Source organism: Drosophila ananassae, chromosome XR (assembly GCF_017639315.1).
Source record: "Drosophila ananassae strain 14024-0371.13 chromosome XR, ASM1763931v2, whole genome shotgun sequence".
NCBI classification, from domain to species: Eukaryota; Metazoa; Arthropoda; class Insecta; order Diptera; family Drosophilidae; genus Drosophila; species Drosophila ananassae.
In genome coordinates, this window is record NC_057932.1 from 21,691,134 (window position 1) to 21,705,158 (window position 14,025).

Sequence of the window (14,025 nt, forward strand, 5' to 3'; positions counted from 1 at the left end):
TTATGGAGAATTTTACTACGAATCGTTTAAGATATTCCGCTCAAGAATCAGAGAGATAGTGGCCAAGATATGGCCTTCGTTCTGGACCAGAAGGCCTCCCATGGGGTCCACCATTTTTTGAAGGGGTACCCCTATAGAAAATTTACGAAGTATGGGTTCCAAAATTTTCCGCCGGTTATGATTTGAATTTGGATGCAGAGTTGCCGTATCAGTAAGCGATTGAGCTTTTTGTCAATACGGTGAAAAGAGTAAAGCTTTAACAACATTTCACATCAAGTTGGCAGCGCCCCGCGTTTCATAGAAGTAAACAGACTACAGATATGTTTAGCGCCCGGTTTGTCGCTCGGTTGCGACTCCACGGAGCGACTTTGACCAGGGTTAGGTGCCTGCCAAGGTCGACAGGAGTCTCGGGAGAAGGGAAGCCTTTTGGCACCACAGATGGAAAGCTTCATCCGGAATGTGGCGGAAACTTGGTGCACCGGCGCCTCTTTGGCAGCCAAGCGGACGCGGAGTCCAGCCTGGACAGTGCCACCTACGAACGTGTTTGTTCGGAAACGCTGGACGCACTCTGCGACTACTTCGAGGAGCTCACTGAGAACGCACAGGACCTGCCCGGCAGTGACGTGGCGTACGGCGTAAGTTGCCTGCCACACGGCTCGATATTACATCACTTCCGGGGTACTGATTTCATGGGATTCTCTCCTCTTCGCAGGACGGGGTGCTCACCGTGAACCTGGGCCACAAGCACGGCACCTATGTGATCAACCGTCAGACGCCCAACAAGCAGATCTGGCTCAGCTCCCCCACCAGCGGTCCGAAGCGGTTCGACTTCGTGGGCAGTCAGGAGGCGGGCAGGTGGGTCTACAAGCACAATGGCCAGTCGCTGCACGAGCTGCTGCAGCACGAGATACCCTCCATATTGAAGGCCCAGTCGGTTGACTTCCTCCACCTACCGTACTGCAGTTAGCCGCCCGGTCTAATGTCGACCCCAGGATAAAGTGGGATGTGGGTTGACTAGATTTTGGTTAAAACAATAAACAAGGTGTTGCTGACTCCAAGGAGATGGAGAAAGCAAAAACAATGAGACTGTGTTACTAAATAAAAATAAATCCATTCAACCCCTGAATAAGAAACACGTTGGCAACTTGACTAGGCTCACCGAATTTTATTTGGAGTTTTAACAAAAATTTTTTGCTGCAAACTAATACACAGACACTTCAAAAGTATTTCAAATGTACTCCGTAGTCCCGAAGTTGGATGGGTTTCAGGCCACCCCTGGTGACGGGGGAACTCAAAGCCACAAGTACAGCTTTTGAGAAATAATAAATACAACAAAGTAGATACATCTTTTGATTTCTTTTTAAGGTTAACACTAGGAAGGGGTTTTTGGGAACGTTTCTCGTTTGCAGTTTCTCATCATCTGCGGAAATGCGTTTTTTCTCATCTTTATTATCAAACAAGGTGGTTTTGCGGCAACTCACTTAAGGCTAACAATACATGCTTGCACGTCCACTTCAAATGGTTTAAGAGTTTGTGAATTTCAGGTTACAGCGCTCCCGCGTGCGAGAAAAAAACATTGAGGTGTGAACATTCTTTCGAGTCCATTTTTATTCCGCGTCCCAAACCTGAAAACAAAGAGTTTGTTCCGGCAAAAGACCTGGTATCTTTTAGTCACTTATCAACTAACCGCATTCTCGGGCACGGGCTGCCCACGGAGGCACCCCTTCGCATCGATGACTTCGGAGCTAAAGCTAAACACTATCCCTAGTTTGTGGCGTGGAGGGTCTATTGACGACCGCCGTACACGTTGTTGTAGTGAGCCTGCTGCTGCATGTAGCCCTGGGGCATCGGGTTGTACTGGGGCTGCTGCTGCGAGGGATCGTTGCTGGCCCAGGGATTTATGCCGGGTCCTCCGTATCCGGTATGTCCGGGGAACTGCGGCTGCATGCCGCTAGCGCCTCCATACTGGTAGCCACCATAGCCCTGCTGGTTTCCATACGGATCAGGTACCCCGCTCATCTGCTGCGTCGGATAGCCTTGGTTCGGATTCCCGAACTGTGGATGCTGTATCTGTTGGTGCTGTTGCTGTTGCTGATGCTGGTGTTGTTGCTGCGGAAGTGGATGTGGGTGCTGCTGCTGGTTGACACTCTGACTCGACTGATGCGGATTCATCATGTTGAAGTTGCGAACCGATCCACCTCGGTCTCCCGATCCTAGACCTGAGCCCGAACCCGAAAGAGAACCCCCCTGCGAGCCCGTCCCCTTGCTCAGGGTGCCCATCAGATTGGCAATAATGGTTTCCGTGTCGGCGAGAGAGATCTTTGGAGCTGCAGGCTTGAAAGTCAACGAATTCGTAGAGGATTCCGAGGGCGCAGAGACCGGGGCGGCTCCAGCCTTGTTACCACCGCTTCCGCCGCCAGCGGATCCATTGGTGTCGCAGGCCTTCATCACTAGATCGTCAAAGTTGTAGTCGTCATCGTCGTCGTCCTCGTCGTCATCGATCACGAAGGAGGGTGATCCACGGCCCACTGATCTCGGCTTGTTGATTGGGAGGTTTGCCAGGTCCCGGCTTCCGCTCTCCCGCTCCGAGCTGCGACGCCGCGCTGTCAGGGAGGACAGGGAGGCAGAGGCAGCCGAGGCACCCGAGGATGAGCCACCACCCGTCAGGGCAGCTCCTCGCAGTGACGATGATGCCGATGACTTGTCAACACCCGTCTTAGCAACAACACGCGACAAGAAGTCACTGCAGGACTCGCCGTCGCCGCTCAGCTCGGCCAGGTTCACGAATTTTCTAAGCCTTTCGACGCGAGTCGGCTCCTGGACCTCCAGTTTCCGCAAATGTCCAATCAGATGTACCTGCTCCTCGCTGGATAGGAACTTGAAGTTCTGGAGTAGCGTCTGCAGGTCCGAATCGGTCAGGGACTCCATCAATCCGTTGCTGCCCGATGAAGATTCGTTCGTCTTTCCGGCTCCTCCCGCGCCCGCGTCTCCTGACTCCTTGTGCAGCTGGTTTTCCACCTCCTTCATCAGTTCGTCCAGGTCGATGCCAATGGGCGTGGACTCAGAGTCGCCTGAGGCCGTCGGCCCGGTCCCCTTCGCGGACTTTGACTCCCTGGACAAACCCAGCCTAGCACGCACCTCGTCGAAGTCGAGCGTGTCCTTGTACACCTCCCGACGCTGCTTGTCAGTCTTTGCCAGTAGCCCGAAGAAGTGGAGCAGCTTGTTCATGTCATCGGTGGTCACGTCGAAGTAGCCCTTGACCACCAGCGCACTGGCCAGCTTCGGAGCCAGCACGTTCCGGTCGAAGGGCAGCTGAAAGGTGGAGGAAAGCGGCTTCGCCTCGTTCCCGGCCTTGGCGTTTGCGTCCGAGGATTCGCTGGGACCTAAAAGCATGGCAATCCGGTTCGAAAAACATACAATTAGTTGGATAGATTAGGCATTCTGGTTGCTTTTGCTGCAATCAGGCAAGTGCAAGTCTTTGGTTTGCAAACTACGCAAATTACATTTATACTTATACTTATGGAAATGGTGTGGAGATGGTTGCTGGACCTGGACTGTCGACTGCTCACGCGGTTCGTCTCGGCACACTTTGTTCACACCCAACAGAAAAGGAAGCTAGCACGTAAGCTCCGACGCAAGGCGGTAGAAGTCGCGACAGAGAGACACGCAAGTACAAGTACAAGTACAAGCAACCTCCCCCATGGGTACACCCAATACCCAAATGTTTAGAAGTAGCATTTCAAATCGAATGTGAGCTGCAGTGTGGCTGAAATTGTTCGAGGCTTAAATCTAATTGGGAAAGTAAGTTGCATAAACAGAGTTCACACATGTATCCTCTAGTTCGCGACAAACACGAAAGGAATCAGATCACGACCGATTTGATTCAACAGGCACTCGAAGAAATCAAAATAAAGGTTTTAGTTATTTAGAGAGCATTGCAAACAACACACACGTTATTGAGACAAGTGTAGAGAGCCCGAGTGGCAAACCCCCAAGAATAAAAACGATCGACTCGTGTCTTCATTGCAGAGTCTTAAAGAGAACCAGTATTAATTTATTGAGTTTCTATGGTACTGATTTCTCCTCCAACACCAAGAGCCCATTCAATATTCTGTACTCAGAATCCGAGATGTTAAAGCTACAAGAGACGCGCGATTCAGCGATTAGTAATAGATTCAATAAGATGGCAGAACTATATACAAGTGATGTTTCAAAGAGGTGTCCCGGAACCCATGTACCCTTCAGGTGCTGCCGGCCGTCCCGGCCTTGCACTGTTTACCTCGGACGGACCAACAAATCACAACAAGCTTCGCAAATACAACATACAAGCTTAGCAACACAACTAGTCTTAACTACCAAACCTTTTAGACACGAGATCCGGGAGAGATTTCAAGCCAAAGCCTCGAGACTCGAGTCGCAAATAATACTTACAGTCTTAAGAAGCGCGAAAGTGAGCGAGACAGAGCTACTTAGAACTAACAAATGAAGCAGCAAAGCGCACTTACCCCGGGAGTTGACCTGGAAAATGATGGCCGCAATGTTTGTGATCAGTTTCTTGACCACGCGTACCTTGTGCGGGTCGTCCAGGACCTCTGCGATGAGGATGCCCTTCAGCTTCTCTTTGGTGGTCTCAAGGAAGACGCAATTGTCCTCGTTGAGCAGGAGGTTGTCCGCGGCATTCGGCTGCACCATTTCCATGGCTAAAGCCTTGCTCAGGAGGTTAAGTGCCTTTGGTCCCAAGCTGCCCAAGTGGTCCTCCACAGCGGACAGCATGCGCAGCACACTGACTACGGTCAGAGGTCCTTCTTCTACGAGCTCCGCCGGCTCCTTGTCCTTGGGGGCAGAGGTGGACGGCGACCTGGATCGGACCTTTGGCAAACTGTACTCTGGATAAACGCGCGAGTCCATCACGCGAAAACTTTCTATGTGGTCGTAACTCCGAGGCGGGCGGTTGTAGCTATCCCCTCCTCCTCCGCGATAGAACTCACTAGAGCGTTCCCTGTCAAAGCTGCGACGATCTGGGTACTCCCGCGGACTGGGCGACAGGCTTCTGTCTCTGGAATGCCGGCCCCCGCGTCTGCGATGATAGCCGGGAGAGCGCGACCGCCGTCGCAAGCTGCGCGAGCGGGAACGGGAACGGGAAGAGCCGCGTCTGAAGTGTCTTCGCGGCGAGCGACTCCGAGAGCGCCTTGCTGGCCGACGTCCGCCACCGCGCTTGGGCGATATGGAGCGGGAATCGGTTCGGCGATAGGCGGGACGATTTCGACTTGCTGGCTGGGAGCCTTCGTCATCGCTTATGTTTATTACCGCTTCCACAGCAGCCGGACCCGCTGGACCGCCTCCAGCTGGGCGACCAGCGTTCCTGGGGGCTAGCTTGCGACGATTGACGGCAACACTGGGATCCCTCGGACTAGAGACCCGGATCCTATAGCGCTCCATTAGCTCCTTGGTCTTGCCCTCGTCGTCGTCGCCCAGCTTGAACTTTTCCTTGAGCTCCTTCTTGATCTTGTTGACGGCTATATTGAATAATTCGATGCGGCGGTCCTTCCAATAGGCAATCCACTCCGGTTTGTAGTCGTAGTGGTTGGGATCCACCTTCTTTTCCTCCTGCAACTGCTTATAGCGCCTATTCCAGAACTGCTTCCACTCGTCCGGATAGTCCGGATGCTTCTCAGGATTTGACTCGTAGGTCTCCGTCTCGTCGCGAAGCTTTTTCAGCTGGATTTCGAGAAGGCAGCGGAACTTCTCCCACTTGTAGCGCTCCTGCGCAATCATGTTAGCCTGGATGGACAGTTCCTTTGGCGTGGGCAGGTGTTGAAGGTGCTTCGACTTGTCGGCGCCTGGAGCCGGAGGCGAGCTGTTCGCGCCTCGATTGCCCGGCGTCTTTTTTGATGTTTCGTTAGCCACTCCGGGGCCAGGTCCGGGGCCGAAGCTTTCATCGTCACTGGATATGGCGTCCAGGGAGATGATGTTGCCTTCCTCGCGCTTCTCGGGCTCGTTGATCTTCAGGTTGATCTTGATGCTGGGATCGTCGGACTTAAGCTCACGGAGTACGCCATGGGCCTGCTCCACAAAATCGGAACCAGAACTCTCGTCGAAGTGGAACTTGTCCCTCACCTGGTTAAACATTTTGTCTCGGTGGCGGCGGAACTCCTCGTTGGTCGACGTCGTCACCTGACGCGGCCGCCCAAAGTGCTTCTCGATTAGCTGAGCTAGATTCCCGGTGGCGATAACCAGATCGCCGGCACTGTTAGGAATGCGCTTCAGTTTCTGGAGCACGTCGTAGGCCTTCTGAAAGTGCGTCTGGAGGTACTTGGCCCGATGCGCCAGCGAGGTCCAGTGCACGAAGATGGAGCGGCTGTCGTTGCAAGTTTGGCACAGGACGCAGTAGTAGTCGGGACGCGGTTGACCGACCTCGTGGAGTTCAATGGCGTACTCTGTCCCCAGAAGGGGTCCTCCACTGTAGCTTTCAATCTGCTTTTGGATAATCGCCGGCCTGGCCACTTCATCCTCCTCGTATCCAGGCGGCAACGGCTCGCCGGGCAAAAAGCTCATGGCGAGACACTTTTATAAAAAATTACAAAAAAAAAATGGCCGGCTATCTATCGAAGATGTCCGCTCTAGAACCTGCGGGAAGAAGCAGTCCAAACAGTTGAGGACAATAATCGAAATTTACTCCTTACCTCGTTTTTTAAATTTAATATTTTCCGTTTTTCTTCTTCTTTTCTCTTGCGTCTTTTCTTGTACACAATTCACTTGTAATATCTTTTTGCTTTTTCAATTCACGCACACTATAAAGTCGAATTGCGCCTACGATTTTGGCATTACTTACTATGCTGTAGCGTTCGTATCTCAGATCCACACTTACAGTCTCCGCCTTCATCAGTTTCCTAGTTTAAATTGCAAAAATAAGCAAATTCTTCGCTTTGCTGGTTGTATCTATGACGGCTTTTCTAAGTGTGGCCAGATGGCGTCCTTAGTGATGGACCAATTAAATACCACAGTGGTGGAACCGGAACGATATACATTTTACACATACACACCTATGAGGCAAAGTGTCATCACCAGCGACGCAGAACAGAGAAAAATGGCGTCGGCCTGAAAATTTTTGTTGTTGTGCCGCGCGAATAATCTGATTTCGACAAAACGATCCAGCGATGGCTCTTCCGAGCAACTATAAGCAGATAGCAGTGGGTGCGCCCCCTGGTTCAGGTCCAGCCAATCCTCTCCAGGGTGTCGGCGGGGGCAGCAACACCGGAGGCGGTGGAGGCGGCAGCAGCCGGTCCAGGTCAGCCGGCGGCGGTAGCGCTGCCGATCGGAACAAGGACCAAACACCCATATTCACTCACAGCAACTACGGGAATCCGGCGTTCACTCCCCAGAAGGTAACCAAGTCCTCCAGCAGCAAGAACCAGAGCGAGTCGAGACTGCCAAAGCCGCCGAAACCGCCGGAGAAGCCGATTTTGCCATACATGCGGTACTCGAAACGCGTGTGGGACAGCGTTAAGGCTCAGCACCCGGAGCTGAAGCTGTGGGAGCTGGGCAAGAAAATCGGCGCCATGTGGAAGCTCCTGGGCGACGAGGAGAAGACGGAGTTCATTGACGAGTACGAGGCCGAGAAGCTGGAGTACGAGAAGGCGTTGAAGGCCTACCACCAGACGCCGGCCTATCAGGCGTACATGTCGGCCAAGAGCAAGGTGAAGACCGACGTTGACATGCACGAGACACCGTCCCGAGGCGGCGGTAGCAAATCCCAGCACGAGCGCCGCATCGACATCCAGCCGGCGGAGGACGAGGACGACCAGGATGAGGGCTACACCGCCAAGCACATGGCCTATGCTCGCTACCTAAGGAACCACCGGCTCATCAACGAAATATTCTCAGAGGCTGTGGTGCCGGACGTGCGCTCCGTGGTAACCACCACTAGGATGCAGGTGCTCAAGCGGCAGGTTAGCTCGCTCACGATGCACCAGACGAAGCTCGAGGCTGAGCTGCAGCAGATGGAGGAGAAGTTCGAGGCCAAGAAGCAACGCATGGTGGAGTCGAGCGAGGCGTTCCAGGAGGAGTTGAAGCGCCACTGCAAGCCGGCGGTGGACGAGGAGACCTTCCAGAAGATGGTGCACCGTATGTATGAGGACATAAAGCGGGATCGCCAGCGGCTGGATGAGCCGAATGCCAACAGCACCACGAATCCCGCCGCAAGGCCCGAGGATTCAGGGAAACCGGCTCAGCCCGGAGCCACACCCGCCGCTCCGGAAGTTTCTGCTGCCCCGCCTAAGGATCAGCCTGTCATGAAGCCTTCTGCGCCGACGCCATCTCCCGCACCAACTCCTACACCCACTCCCATGCCGACGACCAGTGTTCCTCATAATCCTCCGCCCGCTCCAGTTGTGCACCACCATGAGACTGCGAGCAAGACGGATCCAGAGCCAATGGACATTGAGCCGCCGCCGAAACCGTCGGTACCTCCACCGCCAATCAAGCCGGAAAAGCTGGAAATGGCGGCAGCACTTCCACCGCAATCCACGGCTGCAGACACGGTTCCAAAGCCGGAGCCTCCCAAGGTGCTGCTCAATCCAAACAAGGCGACGAACTCTCCACCGCCGTCGGAGGTGGGAGCAGGACCCATTCCAGCCCCGGGAGTGTCTGGTGGCGCTCCGCCCACGCCGCCACCTGTGCAGCAGCAGGTTCCTTTGGGCCAGCAGCAGGCGAGTGCTCCTCCACCGGGCATGCCTCAGATGCATCCACATCCGGGCCACCCGCCCCCGCCAGGACATCCGCACATGCCGCCCCACATGGCGCCGCACCAGCCTCCGCCGGGAATGCCGGGATTGCCGCCGCCACCGCACACGGGCTACGCTAACTACGGCGGACCACCACATGGTCCTCCACCTGGACCTCCAGGCGCTCCTTCGCGCCCATACTACCAGCCACAGTACGGAGGCCATCCCACGCCGCAGCCGTATTACACCCCGTTCTCGCCGTACCAGCAGTCCTACGGACCTCCTCCTGGCTCTCACTACATGTCGCCTCGTCCTCCGCCGCCGCAGCACAACGGCAATCCGGGACATCCGTACGCGCCGGAACACGGCAGCAATCCGCCACCTCCGCAGCAACAGCACCTCCACGAGTCGACAGGAGCACCGGGCGGAGCAGGGGCGCCCGGATCCGCAGGAGCGCCTGCAGGAGGGCCTGGCGTTCCTGGCGGAGCACCTGGGGCAGCAGCAGGACCCTATCCACCTCCAGGACCAGTAGTCGGAGCAGGACCACCGCCAGTCGGTGGCGTTCCTTCCGGGGAGACACCAGGCGCCGCACCGGCCCCCAGTGGGGCTGTGACGGCGACGGCGGCTCCTGGCAAGCATCCCGAGGCAGAGAAGCACGAGGCGGACTGAATCGCGACCTCGGAGGGACTCCTAGCTGTAGAGCCTAATTTAATGCACACTTCAATCTATTCTCGCCTGTGTTGTAAGATAGCCGACTCCGCCGCAACTCATCCGCGTCCGCACTCCGCATCGCGCTTCTCACGCTTAGGTTTTAAATGTTTTTTTTTCACCAGCTATGATTTGATAACTTGATCTGTATGCTAAACATATACGATAAAATAAATGTAACTTTTGTATGTAACGAAACGAAGGAGGTGCCTGGCTTGGCCTCCGAGTCCCACCCGAAGGGCGGCTACAGCACCCGATTCCGATTCCGAAATGGGTTAAGTCGAGCTCCTATTCCCCCTAGTCCATCCCGTCTAGCACCCAGAGCCCCCACCCACCAGGCCACTGGGGGACGGAGGGGGGCCACCCACTCTCAGACATACAGACGCGCGCCCTCTCGCTCGCACACTCACACCGACACGCAGCGAGATAATCGCACACGTCGACAGAGCGAATGACGTTGATTTTTGGAGCCAACTGTACCGTCACTCGGCTAGGCCGCCCACCCCGCGCCACCACCTCTCCGACTGGGGGAACTACTTAGCTCCCTCTCGCTCTGGCGCAAAATTAAACATTTAATTTTGTTTTTTTTTTGGCCTTTTCACTAGAAAAAGCCGTTTATTTTTTGTGAATTTTTGTCTGCAAATGTTTCGACTGAAGCTATTGCTGTTGGGATTGTTACCGATTTCTGTTACTTTCCGATTTTGGATGGGTCTAGTCTGGACTGGTGCCCGATTGGGTTCGATTTAGCGGTTTAGTTCTGCGTTTAAATGAGTTCAACTGTCCAATGTGCAGCAGGGGTAGGGGTATCGACACCGGTTTACAAATATATTTATATGCGTTAGACATTGATATTTTGCGTGTTCCAGCTAATACATACAATATGCGATATTGTGGGATATACTGTGGTTATATGTACTTAAGATCTCTGTGCTATGTTTGGGAATACTCTCCAGAACACCGGCTTGGTGGCCAATTGGAGGGGTACCTTCTATTGTTTCTGTTTGCTCGCCTAAACGTATAAAATGCACGTAAATCTAGACTTACTAGTCAACTACTCCTCCTCACTCCCTTCCCTTCGCTAAACGTGTATCTCGAATTTCGTGTCTCTGTTCTGGGAGTAAGAACTGTTTCGCAGTAACAGAAGGAAAAAAGGAGCATTAACTTCTAGTGTTCTAATAGATATATTTTTATATCAGTTTAAAGTAAAGTGTACTCAATTCGGTCTTCGGTGTTATGTTATGCTGGATACCATTTTCGGATGTTTATGTTGGCCAGTAGGCGGGTCGCTCGCCCAGAGCCGGTCGCGCCCTCCGCAGCCCTCCACGCGTCCGGAGCACGTCCGCCGGCAGTCCGCTCGCCGCCTGTCCGCCTTGCCACGCCCGGAGGACGTCTGTTGGGTCGCGGCCTCAGGTGCGCGGCTCCAGGCTGCCAGGTGTTGGGTCCCCTCGGACGGATCCGAGGATGGAGGCGCCTTCCGATCCAGCAGCATCTGCGCCCGCGACCCGCCCTCCGGACAGTTGTTGGAGAGGTGTGGCGGATGTTGCAGGCGAACAGGCGACGAGGGCTGCCTGGGAAGACCCAGAAGTCGGACGGCGAAGAGGCCCGAATGATGCACCTCCGTCGGGACGAGCTGGCCGCTACAGGCGAAAAAAAAACTTAAAACTAATGTACAATAATAATAGCAATAATAATAAAGTTAAGAATATGTTATAGTTACGGTTTGTTGTTTTTTTGTTTGCATTTGCATTTGCATTTGTTGCTTTTTCGACATCGAGACTCGCAGGTATTGAGCGCGACGATGGTCGAGTTTCTTAACAAAAGTATGGTAAATGTATACATGTAAATATGAATGATAGATTGATCAAATTGTTTTTGCTCCTTCTGGGTTCTGGGAGGCGCCGAGGGCGTGGATTTTGTTTGAAGATGGTAAACAAAGCGAACCCAAACGGCGCGTGCTTGCTCTGGAAAGGGGGATGGGGAGCCTGGTCCAGGTGCTTAAGCACGTTCGCCACGAATGCGGCGCGCCAGCTGGATGTCCTTCGGCATGATGGTCACGCGCTTGGCGTGGATAGCGCACAAGTTGGTGTCCTCAAAGAGACCCACCAAGTACGCCTCCGAAGCTTCCTGCAAATGACAGAGAGGGATGAGTACCCAAAGCAAACTGGCGCTGCGTCGAGGATTCTCACCTGGAGAGCACCGATAGCTGCCGACTGGAAGCGCAAATCGGTCTTGAAGTCCTGGGCAATCTCACGCACCAAGCGCTGGAAGGGCAGCTTGCGGATGAGCAGCTCAGTAGACTTCTGGTAGCGACGGATCTCACGGAGAGCCACGGTTCCAGGGCGATAGCGATGGGGTTTCTTGACTCCGCCGGTGGACGGGGCGGACTTACGAGCGGCCTTGGTGGCCAGCTGCTTACGCGGAGCCTTTCCTCCGGTCGACTTACGGGCGGTCTGCTTGGTACGGGCCATCTCTTTTCAAGCTGCAAGATTGGAAGATTGGAAAAATGAATTAGTCAAATAATAAAAACATATTGACATAAATTGCAAGGACTAATGTTCAACAAGGACTAGTTACTCGAGAATTCCTGGCGAGGGAAGCCAAAGTTAAGACCGATGTGCAGCGCCGAAGCGCTGCCGGCCAACTGACGAAGCATAGCGGCTTGGAGCCAAAACGAAAAGTAACAGAAACGCAAAGCGCCGACAAGGGTTGGAGTTGAAACGCAGCAAGCAATCTGGCGTGACAGCTGCCTCCGAACATCGTCACAACAAATTTCCTCCTTTTCTTTTTCTTCTGGGAACCCGCAGGGCACTCGAGAAACTTCCACTCAAGTGGACGCAAAAATCGTGTCTTGGCGGGCCACGTACCAGCACATTGGAGAGAAGTAGAGTTGAGTGAAGTGGCCACTTCAGCTTTTGTATGCGAGTGCACACAGTACACCTCGGGCTAGTACAATAACGCTTGGCTTGGGACTTAGCCGTACCACAAGGCTAGGCCTAATCGAAGCTAGTGGCTGCGACTCTGCGGAGAAGGCCTGAGAAGCTGGCCATTGTTTGGGGCGCCCCTATTATGTTGGACGCAGCTGTGCTCCTTTCTCCCCGTCCTTTCCTCGCCGCGACCGCACATGGCTCGTTATTGTTTCCCCGAAAGCCAGACCTGGCCTTTCCCATGTCGTGCCGAGCCTCTTGAGCGTTTCGCCTTTTGTGGATGTGTGCGTATAATTTGTTTTATGCGGAATCAGCAGATTTGAAGTAATGAGTTGCAGTTTCGATTGCTTCTTGCTCATCGACTCCATCTGCAGCGGAGGGGCGGGCAAAGGCCAGAAACACAGCCAAAATGTGAGCCACCGAGCCGCCAGCCACCGAGCGCCAAAAGAGTAAACATAAACAAACCGGACAAGAAGCAGTTGGAGGGAGACGACACTACAGCACATTCCGCCACAAACAGAGGGGGGACGAGGGGCTAATTAATTGCGTCGTTGTTTCTACCTTTCCCACCTTGGCGTTCGCGCTTCTCTTTCTGCGCCCGTGTGCGTGCGGATTATGCACAGCCTCTGGAATTACTGGCTAATGATGCAATTCGAGGAGGCGTTAGAAAGTCGACACCCCGAAAGCGAGGTGGAGCACACAATAGAAGCTACTAGAAATACAAATGCACTGCGCATGACACACACACATGAACATTTGCATTTGGATTGGCGACATGTGCGTGTGTGTGTGTGTGCGCTGGTATACACACACAGCAGCGGCGGGAATGGTTAAATAAATTAATTAAAAGCGCCTACATTTCCATTTCCCCCCAAAAACTATATGCGCAGACACGCAAGAGTGCGATTAGTCATCCTTTTGGCGCGAAACCTTTGCAGAGAAGTAAACAGAAAACAAGCCAACACTCTGTGGCTACAACATTACAATTTGTTGTTGCGGCGCCATTTTGGAAAAAACAGCGCCAACAAAAGCACAAGGTGTACCGTAGACTCCACTGCATCCGTCGTGCGAAAACGAAACGAAGCCCCCTCGCTCTCGTCTTCGTGCATTTGTGTGTATCCACCGCGGAGAGTCGGTGAAAACACATATATGTATGTGTGTACAAAATCAGGGCTCCGCTGGACGGCCGGCGGAGCCCCAATCCCAAAACAATGCCGCAGACGGACAAAAAATATTATGAAGCGCCGTTCTAGATAGAATTTCGCGGCAGCCCGTGCCAATTGCTCCCACTTTGAGTTGTTTTCAACAATCACTCACCGATTAATCAATAGATTTTATTAAAACGAAATTTTTGACGGGAACACAAATGCGAACCTATTTACGATTTCTTTTGCAATGATATACAGATTACAGCTGGAGATGAAATTGGCTTGTAGCGTATATCGATATACTAGGTATCGATGTTTGCGATGGCAGCGTGTATAATAAAAACCAGAAATTATTGAATGCGAAAATACCACACTAGAAAGTTAAAGATGTGGCAAAGGTCGATTAATACCAGATAATACCAATTGATCTAAAATATCGATTGTACGATCGAAAGTACGATAAATACCAGATAAATACTAGACAAAAATTGAACTAAAAACATCGATGGCGGTGCTAATTTA

The 14,025-nt window shown here is 53.1% G+C and overlaps 4 protein-coding genes across 8 annotated transcripts; 2 read left to right on the forward strand and 2 right to left on the reverse strand.

Annotated features, from left to right (window-relative positions):
* LOC6501892 (frataxin homolog, mitochondrial) lies at nucleotides 1-1,343 on the forward strand. The gene is made up of 2 exons (XM_001966684.4): nucleotides 1-635; nucleotides 713-1,343. Exons 1-2 carry the CDS (start codon nucleotides 321-323, stop codon nucleotides 965-967), a joined length of 570 nt encoding a protein of 189 aa, XP_001966720.1. The 5' UTR covers nucleotides 1-320; the 3' UTR covers nucleotides 968-1,343.
* LOC6501934 (uncharacterized protein CG7065) lies at nucleotides 1,146-6,964 on the reverse strand. Of its 3 annotated transcripts, XR_006507733.1 has the most exons (4): nucleotides 6,684-6,964; nucleotides 4,506-6,627; nucleotides 1,688-3,383; nucleotides 1,146-1,625 (listed from the first exon to the last, which is right to left on the reverse strand). XR_006507733.1 is itself a non-coding variant. In XM_001966683.4 (3 exons), exons 2-3 carry the CDS (start codon nucleotides 6,553-6,555, stop codon nucleotides 1,786-1,788), a joined length of 3,648 nt encoding a protein of 1,215 aa, XP_001966719.1. In that variant the 5' UTR covers nucleotides 6,556-6,627; nucleotides 6,684-6,964; the 3' UTR covers nucleotides 1,146-1,785. The 3 variants fall into 3 exon arrangements, 2 of the variants coding, with proteins under 2 accessions (XP_001966719.1, XP_044573278.1); XM_001966683.4 differs by having other exon boundaries at nucleotides 1,146-3,383; XM_044717343.1 differs by lacking the exons at nucleotides 1,146-1,625; nucleotides 1,688-3,383 and adding an exon at nucleotides 3,390-4,138.
* A 70-nt stretch (nucleotides 6,965-7,034) lies between these two features.
* LOC6501893 (basic proline-rich protein) lies at nucleotides 7,035-9,624 on the forward strand. Its single transcript, XM_001966682.4, has one exon. The coding sequence runs from the start codon at nucleotides 7,158-7,160 to the stop codon at nucleotides 9,390-9,392; it is 2,235 nt and encodes a 744-aa protein (XP_001966718.1). The 5' UTR covers nucleotides 7,035-7,157; the 3' UTR covers nucleotides 9,393-9,624.
* A 969-nt stretch (nucleotides 9,625-10,593) lies between these two features.
* On the reverse strand, nucleotides 10,594-13,840 carry LOC6501933 (histone H3.3A). Of its 3 annotated transcripts, none has more exons than XM_001966681.4 (3): nucleotides 13,673-13,840; nucleotides 11,618-11,910; nucleotides 10,594-11,555 (listed from the first exon to the last, which is right to left on the reverse strand). In XM_001966681.4, the coding sequence occupies exons 2-3, from the start codon at nucleotides 11,897-11,899 to the stop codon at nucleotides 11,427-11,429; spliced, it is 411 nt and encodes a 136-aa protein (XP_001966717.1). In that variant the 5' UTR covers nucleotides 11,900-11,910; nucleotides 13,673-13,840; the 3' UTR covers nucleotides 10,594-11,426. The 3 variants fall into 3 exon arrangements, with proteins under 3 accessions (XP_001966717.1, XP_032308306.1, XP_032308307.1); XM_032452415.2 differs by having other exon boundaries at nucleotides 13,730-13,831; XM_032452416.2 differs by lacking the exon at nucleotides 13,673-13,840 and adding an exon at nucleotides 12,006-12,134.
* Between the last annotated feature and the right edge of the window lie 185 nt (nucleotides 13,841-14,025).

What these genes read in the sequence shown, in the direction of transcription:
- LOC6501934 (XM_001966683.4), bottom strand. Translation starts at nt 6,555, where the DNA reads ATGAGCTTTTTGCCCGGCGAGCCGTTGCCGCCTGGATACGAGGAGGAT. An exon ending in TTTCCAGGTCAACTCCCGGG is followed by an intron (nt 3,384 to 4,505) that starts GTAAGTGCGCTT and finishes CCATGCTTTTAG; the next exon opens with GTCCCAGCGAATCCTCGGAC.
- LOC6501933 (XM_001966681.4), bottom strand. Translation starts at nt 11,899, where the DNA reads ATGGCCCGTACCAAGCAGACCGCCCGTAAGTCGACCGGAGGAAAGGCT. An exon ending in CAGCTATCGGTGCTCTCCAG is followed by an intron (nt 11,556 to 11,617) that starts GTGAGAATCCTC and finishes TGTCATTTGCAG; the next exon opens with GAAGCTTCGGAGGCGTACTT.
- LOC6501893 (XM_001966682.4), top strand. Translation starts at nt 7,158, where the DNA reads ATGGCTCTTCCGAGCAACTATAAGCAGATAGCAGTGGGTGCGCCCCCT.
- LOC6501892 (XM_001966684.4), top strand. Translation starts at nt 321, where the DNA reads ATGTTTAGCGCCCGGTTTGTCGCTCGGTTGCGACTCCACGGAGCGACT. An exon ending in GCAGTGACGTGGCGTACGGC is followed by an intron (nt 636 to 712) that starts GTAAGTTGCCTG and finishes TCCTCTTCGCAG; the next exon opens with GACGGGGTGCTCACCGTGAA.